The 10490-nt window shown below is 46.5% G+C and overlaps 1 protein-coding gene across 1 annotated transcript; it reads right to left on the reverse strand.

Annotated features, from left to right (window-relative positions):
- Window positions 1–6298: 6298 nt before the first annotated feature.
- Window positions 6299–10018, reverse strand: AQP5 (aquaporin 5). Its single transcript, XM_069092503.1, has 4 exons — window positions 9614–10018; window positions 8206–8370; window positions 7468–7551; window positions 6299–7090 (listed from the first exon to the last, which is right to left on the reverse strand). The coding sequence occupies exons 1-4, from the start codon at window positions 9974–9976 to the stop codon at window positions 6905–6907; spliced, it is 798 nt and encodes a 265-aa protein (XP_068948604.1). The 5' UTR covers window positions 9977–10018; the 3' UTR covers window positions 6299–6904.
- Between the last annotated feature and the right edge of the window lie 472 nt (window positions 10019–10490).

Below are 10490 nucleotides of genomic sequence, written 5' to 3' on the forward strand. Positions count from 1 at the left end.
GACAGGTGCTACAGATGTGGAATGTTGTATATATTTTCAGATGAGGTCATTGTATGATTAATGTTGCTTAGTTGTTTCAGTCATGTGCAACTCTTTGTGACCCTACTAGGGGTTTTATTGCAAAGATACTGGAGTGGTTTGCCATTTCCTTTTCCAGTTCATTTTACAGATGAGGAAACTGAAGCAAACAGGGTTAGGTGACTTGCCCAGGGTCACACACCTAGTAAGTGTCTGAGGCTGAATTTGAATTCACAAAGATGAGTTTTCTGGGCTCCAGGCCCAGTGCTCTATCCATCTAGCTGTCCCTATCATATTATTAGCTTACTTTAATTGTTTTATGTTGATGAGGATGTCTGGACCATTCTCCACAGGAGTTGCTCACCTGGATGATAGCCAGGGGGGCTGGGATGAAATCTGGGTGAAAGTTTGGGTGTGGAGAATGGGGAGAAGGTGCCACTCTCAGGGCTTCTAGATATAACTGCTAATTAGTGGCAGTAGCTGCTGGTAATAAAGGTTAAAAATGTTCCATTGTATATTTGTTGATTGAACTGATTATTTTTTTTAGAGGGAGGAAGGCAAAGCAATTGGAGTTGACTTGCCCAAGGTCACATAGCTACTTAAGTGTCAAGTGTCTGAGGTTGGATTTGGACTCAGGTCCTCCTGACTTCAGGGTCAGTACTCTATCCACCTGAACTGATATTTTAAAGCCTGAGTTTGTAGTGCAGGAATTTGTCATTTGCTAGTTTAAGAAGGCTTTTGGTGGACATCTCTAACCACCAGATGGTGTCTTTTGAGGTATTCTGCAGGTGCTAAATTTTTGCAGCTTACAATGGTGTGCTTCATAGATTCTGTGATTTCCTAGCATAAACTCCACTGATCACCGAATCCGAGTCTCTTAAGGATAATCTTTACCTGATGTGTAAACGTGCATGTGAAAGTGTGTGTAAGTGTTCTGATGAATTTAAGTTCCAGAGGACATCTGTTTATGAGGATTTCCATGTATGTGTTAGTGTAATCTAGGAGACTGTGTGATCTTCTGAGTGGTACACCATCACCCCCTGCTGGTGGTAAGGCCCCTCTTCACCCACTTTTGGCCTAGAACTGATTTTCCATCCTCCTTCCTGCCCCCTCCTCCTCCCTGTACATGCACATCATTCCCAGAAGCCCTGAAGGATGCCTGCTCCTGACGAAGGAAACATTTTCAAGTAAATGGCTCCCTTTGGGTCCCTTCATTCCCCCCTCCTGTCCATCCTCAGCCTATAGACAGTGAGTGAAACCCAGAAATGAGAGAAAGTTTGACGAGGGGACTGAGGATTATAATGAGCATTTCTGCAGTGCTTTGAGATTTGAAGAAGGCTTTCATCTTCACAACCCTGTGAAGTAGGTGTTCTCATTATCCCCATTTTCCAGATTAAGAAAGTAAGACTGAGAGAAACAGTTAAATTAGGTGGTACAGTGGATCCAGCACTGGACCTAGAGTTACAAAGAGCTGAGTTCAAATTTGACCTCAGACACTTCCTAGCTAAATGACCCTGGGCAAATTACTTAACTTCTTTAGGTCCCAGTTTTCTCCTCTAAGTCAGGATGATGATCACATCTCCACCCCAGTGTTGCTGTGGGGTTAAAATGAAATGATATTGTAAAATACTAGCTATTATCATTAATGGTTTGTTCAAGGTCAGACAAATAAGCAGGATTTTAACTCAAGTCTTGCTGATTCCAGGTACAACTGCAACATATTTGCCAGGAATCATTGTGGAGTGGGGTGGGAGGAAGAACTGTATTTGAGCCAAGGCTTAACTATTTACTCCCCTGTGAGAGGGTTCTGTTAAGTAACCTCTAAGACTTCTCCTGGTCAGGGGTGACTTGAGGCAGCTGCTTTCCTGAGCAGATTGTTAAATTTTCAGTGTGAGCATTTTGGCAAACGGTACAAATCAGGACTTGATTTATTGTTCTGTTGATTGTCTGGACTTAAGAAAGCGTCAGAGAAAATGTGAAGGTAGCTGGCACTGAAAAGTATGTCATGCAGCACTTTTTTTTTTTCTGAAAAGCTGATCATTAAACATTTACCATCTCTCCCCTGCTTCCAGCTCTAAATCCTGTGAGTCTTGGCCCCCAAAACGGCCCTTGACAATGAGTGCTGGCCACTGACAGATCATTCAATGGACAAGATCGACATCTGCTGGCCAGAATACACAAAACACACACGGGCATTAAATGCAGGGGACTCTTGTGTTTTGAATTATAAAGGGACTTAGAGAATGAGTCCAGTCTCCTCATTGACAGAGAAGGAAACTGAGGTACAGAGAAATGATGGGGGTGGCATAATGGTAAGTGGCAGAGTCGTGAGGCCAACCCACTTCCCCTGGTCCCAAATTCTACGCTCTAACTCATTCTTGGTATTTTATCTGTCTGTTCAGTATCCCACACTTCTATCTCATTTGATCTTCACAATATCCCCATGCAGTAGGCAGGGAAGGTGTTATTATCCCCATTTTACAGATGAGGAAAATGAAATTCAGAGAGAGGGACTGGAAGAGAAACAGATTCCTTTTCTGCCTTCTTCACAACAGCGTAGTCAGAAGTCCATCCTATCTTCTTCCCTCTACCATGATTGCTAACATTTTCACATTCCCTTCTTCCCCTTGCTCCCTAGTCAAAAATGGGAGCAAAGGACAGTGAGATCATGATGCATCAGGGATCTGTGTCAGGGGCCTGGTTGGGAAAATCAAGGCTCAGACAAATGACCTTTCATTCATTCCCTTGCCTCTAAGCAGGACTGGTCTTCCAATAACTAGTCAGATAGCCAGCCTGTTCCACTTTGAAAGCTCCCAGTAGAACTGTTTTCCAGGTTTCTCTTACTCATAAGTTGGACTTTTCTCTCCCCTCTTCACCCCAACTCCTGCCATCACTAGCTTTTCTTTATTTAGTATAGTACAATGGAAAGAGTTCTAAATCAGGAATCAGAGGACCTTAGTTCTGAGTGCAACCTTATAAAAATCATTTAACTTGTAGGAACCTCAGTTCGTCATCTATATGTAACCCAGGTGTAGGCTGTGGGTGTACTTGGTGCAAATATCATGTGAAATTTTGGAGCTGTAGGCTTGCAAGCAGCCCACGCCAGTTTGTGTCCTACCTTATGTAACTTTGCAGAAAGACTCCTTATTAATTATCAAGGCAGTATAATATTTTCTCCCACCAGATGGCACTAAACCCAAGCCACCAACTCAGTGGTCTTGTCAAGGTCTCTCTGACACAGGAGATGAAGAGTTCTTCTAGTGCACATGTTCAAGCCTTCCAAACCCCTCCCCAGCTCCGGCTCCAGCTCCCTTCCCCAGCTAAGCTACATGTTTTCAAATGACTGGGCAAGAAAGAAACCGTGAATTCTAGGCTAACGATTGATATTGTTTAAGATTTTTAAATTAGAAAAATCTATACTAGGTCTAGACATAAGGCCCCCACTCCACAACCCCCTTCCCATACATATCTGGGAAATGTTTTAGCTCAGCCTGGATCCTATATATTTGTTGACCTTATTTATATTTATGTGTATTTATATTACACAGACATCTGTAATCCCATAGCTTTTTTATTTAACACAGAAAGAAGACAAGAGGGGAAAAATATTGGGGGGGGGTGTTGTTTTTGTTTTTTTTTTTTTGCATTTTTACATGTTCTAGAAACTCCTTCCAAACCTGCAGGAGAGGGGAATGGTATCTACCAGGAGATAAGACTGGTCTCCCAGCTTCCCAGGCAGCAGATGAATTTTTCAAAAACTGGCTGTTACTCCTTGTCTCTTAGACTCACCTCTTTGTAGTGGCCTGTCTGAGTACTCTCCAGACCTAGGACACCCTCCTGCACCTTGGTCTCTGCTTCACCTTATAGTCCAACCTCAGCCTTCCTGCCACTGCTCCCAGGACAGACTTCAGCTGTAGTCACAAATCATAGCCACAGGTGATAGCATCTCCATTTTCCCTCCCTTGGAAGTTATCAGCCTCAAGCACTACAGCCCTAAAATCCTGCAGACTCTGTGTGTGTGTGTGTGTGTGCATCGCTCTTTTTCTCTTTCTCTCTCTCCTTCCTTCTCTTCCTCCACCACATGCAGGATGGCTTGGCAGGAAGTCTCTCTACAGGGCTAAGAAGGAAGGAGAGATTTCACTACCCATCACCTATCCACAAACATTTCTCATCCAGAGCATGTGCTTTCTGAGGCAGCACCACCTCACTGAGCTCAAGCAAAGCATTGTCCTGCCTTGAATAGGAGTTTGACTCGGTCCCACTCTTCCCGGTTAGGGAAAGGGAAAAGCATGGTCATAGTCCTCAAAGCTCTGTTCCTCAAATTAGCATTGACCCAAGGCCCTGGGACAAGTAAGAATTGGGGGGGGGGTGGCAGCTAGGTGGCACAGTGAATAGAGCACTGGCCCTGGAGTCAGGAGGACCTGAGTTCAAATCAGACCTCAGACACTTGACACTAGCTGTGTGATCTTGGGCAAGTCACTTGACCCCAATTTCCCCTTAAAAAAAAAATTTGGAGGCAGGATAAGAGGATATGAGAACCAGTTACTTATAAAATGAGGGATTATTCATTCTGACTGTTAAGGTCCTTCCCAGCTCCAAGTCCATGATGTGATGATTCTCCCCTGGGTCTTGAAGGCTATAGTGAGGTAGAAGCCAAATGCTCCCCCTCCTCTGCATCAGGCCTTCCTCTTTCTGTCTTACCCCAGTTCAAGTTTTACTGTCTTCAGCCTTGTTGGGGAAGAGGGAGCTAGGCTGGGCTCAGGCTGAACATCTCCCTTTCTTCCAGGTTCTGTTGGTGTCCTCTCCATTTTCTCCCCCTTTCCCCATTAGGCCACATAGCTCCAAAGTCTCCATCACTTTAAGTGTCACTCCCTTCCTCGAGTTAAGGAAACAGGCTGTCCCAGGCCTAACTTGGGTTTGAGTTGCTTGATGAGGGAACTCACTGACTGCCCAGTCACATAGACCAGTATAACAAGTGTTCTAGGTGGCTATTCAGCATAGACCTGGTTAGAGAGAGAAAGGCTCTGAGAGATTGAATCAGAAACTGGGAGAGAAAAAGAAATCTAAACAGAGAGGCAGAAAGAGAGACAGAGAAACTAGAGAAGCAGAGGGGAGAGAGAGGGGAGGGGAGGAGAGGGAAGAGAAAAGGGAGGAGGGAAGGGAAGAGGGAGCGAGAGAGACAGAGACAGAGAGAGGCAGAGAAACAGAAAAACCAGAGAGGAAGAGAGACAGAACTAGACAAAGACAGATAAAGACTGAAACAAGACACAGAGAAACAATATCAAGGAGAGACTGGGACAAAAAAGACTAGGAGAGCCTAGGACAGATAGACAAAAAATAGCAACGTTAATAGAGACACAGAGAAGAAACTGAGGGAATCAAGCAGAATCAGAATTGATGACCACTCGAGATTGGGAGAGCTCCCAGAACAGCCGGAGAAACGCAGAAAACAGGCGATTCAAGGGAGTGACTCTTATTCTGGGGAGCCGTGTCATTCCTTAAGCATCTCAAGGGGCTGTCTGAGTTGATGGCTACCTGCTCCTTGACTGCCCAGCCCTGGCACACCCTGAGGCTAATGCCAAGGACTTTAGAAAGTGGGAGACTTGAGATGGCTTTGAAGAGAGTCACCCCCAAACTGAACTCAGTGGTTTTGGAAGTTGGGGGTAGAGAAGGGAACAATACGGAAATTCTGAAATCTCTTTATGTGCACCCTGATTTCATTTCTTTCTTTTTCTCTTTTTCTAAGTCCGTCTCTGTTTCTGTGTCTGTCTTTTTGTCCCTCTCTCTCTCAATGTCTCAGTCTTCTCTGGGCCTTTGTGGGGGTTGCATTTTTTTTTCTATTTGTCTGTCTACTTCATTTATCTTAATACTTTTGGTCTTTAGTTTTGCTATCTTAAAAGCTACCAGAGTCAGCTAGCTGGTGGTGCTACAGCTGTTGGTGCAATGGAGAATCTGCTGGGCCTGGAGTCAGGAAGACCTGATTTCAAATTCAGCATCAGACACTGGTTAGCTATGTGACCTTTAACCCTTGATTGCCTCAGTTTCCTCAACTGTAAAAATGGGGATTATAATAGCACCTATCTCACAGGGTTTCTGTGAGAATCAAATGAGATAATATTTAGTAAAACACTTAGTATAGTGCCTGGCACATACTATATAAATGCTTATTCTCTTCCTCCTTCCTTATCTGCCCAAGAAGGAAATGTCTTGTCCTTTTCCTCTCAGGGAAATGGCCTTAAACAGGGAAAGATAGAGGAGGCAGATCAGGATTATTAATGATTTATTGGGGGATGGAGCAACCCTCCCCCAAATGCCACTATACACCCCCAGCCTACCCTTTGGCCTAGTTGACTGAAAATAAATAAGGCATCTTTCAGTGAAGCAATCTGTCTCTCCTAGAGGGGCTATGGAGCAAGGATAGGGATGAAGGGAGAGCCCTTGCCATTCCTTGGGATTTGGGTCTCTCTGGCTTCGAGGCAGAACTGGTGAGGAGATGGGCACAGGCCAGACTATTGATTATAGAAATTTGGTCCTGTTTGGCAAAACACTCAGTAGGCTGGGTTCTAGGTTCTGTGTTCCACAGGTTCTAGACTCTGGGCCCTGCTGTTGGGTTCTTGAATTTTAGGCCTCCCGGTCCAAGCTCTGGTGCCTGCCTGTCCCTGAGAGAAAACTCTTCATAAAGAGGTCCCTTTCCCTCATAGTCCCATGACCACCCAGGAGCAGGTCCTAGCTTCCAGCTCTAACTGGGTAACCATGGAGACTGATTCCCTAGCCCAGAATGCCCGTCTATGGAAGAAGGAAACTTTGCTGTTATTTTTGTCCTTTTTTTCCCCTGGATGCCCTATGGGAGTAAAGCATTGTCTCTCCCCACATTGCCAGGTACATGTCAATGACAGGTAAGCTCCATAGTCTTCTTTCGCTCCTCCCTCTGTTCTTCCCAGTCTTCCTCTGGCTCATATGTACCCTTGACAATGGCAACACGGTCACTCAGACTCATGGAGTTAGGTACCAGCAGGTAGAAGTAGAGGATGGCGGCAAGGACAGCTCCTGTGATGGGCCCCACCCAGAACACCTGATGAAAACAGGGACAGGGACTGGTCATAGAAGCCCAAATACTAAGAAATCTACCCAGAAGGACCTGGAGACACAGAACCTCTCAGAACAGCACTGGAGGCAGATTCCACAACCCAGTCCCCACCCCACCCTGCCCCACCCAGGGCAGGCCATAAATGCCTTTAAGATAAATTAAATATACAATTCCTCCTCCCTCCCCCTGCCCCAGCAGTCCATATACTTTGTCCACAAGTTATCTCCTTCCTACCCACACACAACTCCATTCTAAACTGTCACCACCAGCCCTGACCCCTGCATTCTGGGGGAAGGGAAAGACCCCTGTACAACCAGCTATTTAATCCCAGTGGTTTAAGGGTGGGGGCTTGGTTGTCTCACCCAGTGAGCTGGGCTGAATCTCTTCATGATGACAGCTGGGCCAAAAGATCGAGCAGGGTTCATGGAACACCCCGTGAAATAGATCTGTGGAAGAGACGATTGCGACCAGAGTGATTGATTAACCAAGAGCTTGATTTTTCTTCCCCTAGGCTCCTCTCCCCTCCCTTGCCCTAAGCCAATCACAGACACCGATATGGAATTTTAGAGGACAAAGAAAACTTGTCATCCAAGGTGTAATCCAACCCCTTTATTTGTCAGATGAGGAAACTGAGGCAGAGAAAATTATGTATTCAAAGTCATACTGCAAACTGAGTAGAGCTAATATTAGACCCTAATTTTCCTAATTCTCAATTTAGTGATATTTTCACTTCCCCCAACCTGCCTAATTAATCCTAGATGAATTAATTCTTCCATTCCTCTAACTTGATTCTTGACTCTTCTCTCTTACCAGATAACTTCCCAATCCCTTCAGACAGATCCTGTGAGTTTCTAGAGAGACAAGATCAGAGCTAGAGCTTGGAACTAAAGCTAAACCAGAATCTCAGCTAAATCTGGGCCTAGAAAAGGGACTGTTCACCAGTCCCTAGAGCCCCTTGGCTCTCCCAAAATCTGGGATCAAGAGAGACTGCCAATGGGATTTCTATCTTCTCCCTATGCAATGGGTACTCCTATCACTTAGTCTGCTATCCCTACCCTATCCGCAAAATAGGGCTGAATCCTTGAGATTGGTTTGCTCACCCCAACCAGGTGTCCCAATGTGACAGACAGGCCAATGGAGAGGGCTGGGGAGCCCACAGGGTCAGTGCGTCGGGTGTCAGTGGAGGAGAAGACACAGAGTGCCAACTGAAAGGTCAGGATCATCTCAACCACCACGGCCTGGCCCGGAGACGTGTTGTTGTTGAGCTGCGTGTGAGAAGGGAAGTTGTGAGGGGTCACTGAATGGAAGGGACATACCAAGTCCTTCAGTTATTGTGATCACATTGATGAGTTTATTCTCTACCTTCTTGGCTCTCTGACTCTGCCTGAGACCTTGGGCTAAGAGATATTAGGTGAATCTCAGTCTTAAAAAATGACCTGGACCCCCCTCCCCAAACCAAACAAACTTTATCTTCTGTCCAAGAATCCTAGTTATAGATTGCAAAGCACCCCAGATTGTGCATAGATGTAGTCATTCACTAACATTGTGTAGGAGAAAGGAAGCAAGTATTCATTGAGTGTCTTCCATGTTCCAGTCACTGTTTTAAACACTTTACAAATATGACCTCATTGGATCATAAAAAGTCTTTGGGCCTTGGAACATGGAACATGTGCTCCAAACAGCTCTGTCTTGACTAAATCTGAAGTGACTTATTCAGAGGGAGACCTTGTCCTTCCAAGGGTACTAAACTTCTTCCCCCTCTGTGAGGAGCTGCCCAACTCTCTCCCTCCTCCCCACATCTATGCCTGGCCAAATGCCAGTGCCAACCCCAAACCTGTCTCTCCAGTGGGGCAGACTGCCTCACAATAGCCAAGATAATCCTCCTTTGGATTCAATTAATGGATTAATGAGTCCAGATTGTAAGAGACACCATGGGCCAGATTTGAGGTTAGGGCAAACGCTTCTATCAGGTTGGGGGGAAAGGAAGGGGAGTGTAAAGAGCACAGGATCGGGCAACAGAGTCTGGGAATTGGGGGCCAGGAGAAAAGTATGAATGAGGAATGAGGGCAAGGCCATGGGGTTGAAAGGGAAGGAGATGGTAAAGGAAAAGAAATTTAAAAAGCAGTCAGAAGAACAGAACAGGGCAGAGGAGAGGCGAGGCGAGGAGAGGAGAGGAGAGGAGAGGAGAGGAGAGGAGAGGAGAGGAGAACATATGGAACCGGGGTAAGGCTTTGGGGCAGGAGCTTGACCAAGGATCCATTAACACTGGTTGAAGTCCCTCATTCCAATTCCACCTCTCAACAATGGCAACCCTCCTACCCATTTCCTAAATGGGAAACTAAGGTCTATATTAGAGACAAAAGCCAGAAGCCCCCTCTAGGGAAGGAAATGGAGAGAAAAAGTTTCCATGATTTGATTTTCCCCTCCCCCCAACACCTCCTTCCCATCCCCCTCATCCCTGCCATCCCCACCACCCAGAATTCAATTGGCCCTAGGCCAGGGACTCACAGAATTGACAGCTAGATTGCCTCGAGCATTGAAAGGAGTGAGTCCATAAAGGATGCCTGCGCCAGCGATGGCACCCACCAGTTGAGCGACCACATAGAAGACAGTTCGGAATAGAGAAATCTGATTGCCCACAAAGAGGGCCAGGGTGATGGCAGGGTTAATATGCCCACCACTCACAGGACCCAAGGCCTGGGCCAGGGTGCCAATAGCCAAGCCAAATGCCAAGGCGATCTGTAAGATAGTGGGCAGTGCTGAGGGCCACTTCAGAGCTGAGCCCAAGCCTATAAAGACAAAGATGAGGGTGGCGAGGAACTCAGCAAACACAGCCTTGAGGAATGCCACAGAGCACACTTCCTTCTTCATGGTGGCTGAAGGTGCCCTCCCTGGCAGTCCTGAGGGGTATCACTGGTGGTGGGGTCACTGTCCTCCTGTTGCTATGCTGAATCCAGTCTGTCTGGTCTCTCACTCCCTCTTTCTGTCTCCTGGTTGCTTGGCACTGGAGGAGGAGGAGAGGGATATATAGGGGGCGGGAGTCCAGGTAGGGGGTAAGGGGGGTGGGGTGGTAGAACTGGGCGGCTCCTCCACCCTGGGGCTGTGAATGGGGGAAAAAAGTTTCCATTTAGGGCTGGTTCCTAGCTCCCTCCCACCTGCCTGGACTCACCCATCCACCACTGACAGGGATCTGGTGACCAGTCCTGCTAGGTCACATGTGGGCTTGCAGAAGTGTGGTGTGGGGCTCTTTCTGATCCTCTGCTCCCACCACCCTCCAGACTCTGCTCTGAAGCTAATGCTCTCTCTCTTCTTCTCTCCCCTTGATTCCCTCCCCTTTTATCTTCAGTCTCCTCTTTCTACATCAGCCTTTCTTTTCCCCTTCCTC

This window comes from Petaurus breviceps, unplaced genomic scaffold (assembly GCF_028583685.1).
Source record: "Petaurus breviceps papuanus isolate PSGF00001 unplaced genomic scaffold, PetGlider_PUasm1.0 191, whole genome shotgun sequence".
In the NCBI taxonomy this organism is placed as follows: Eukaryota; Metazoa; Chordata; class Mammalia; order Diprotodontia; family Petauridae; genus Petaurus; species Petaurus breviceps.

Coding starts and splice junctions, on each gene's coding strand:
- AQP5 (XM_069092503.1), bottom strand. CDS start 9,976: ATGAAGAAGGAAGTGTGCTCTGTGGCATTCCTCAAGGCTGTGTTTGCT. Junction 8,371..9,613: donor GCAATCTAGCTGTCAATTCT/GTGAGTCCCTGG, acceptor TCTCACACGCAG/CTCAACAACAACACGTCTCC. Junction 7,552..8,205: donor CATTGGGACACCTGGTTGGG/GTGAGCAAACCA, acceptor TCTCTTCCACAG/ATCTATTTCACGGGGTGTTC.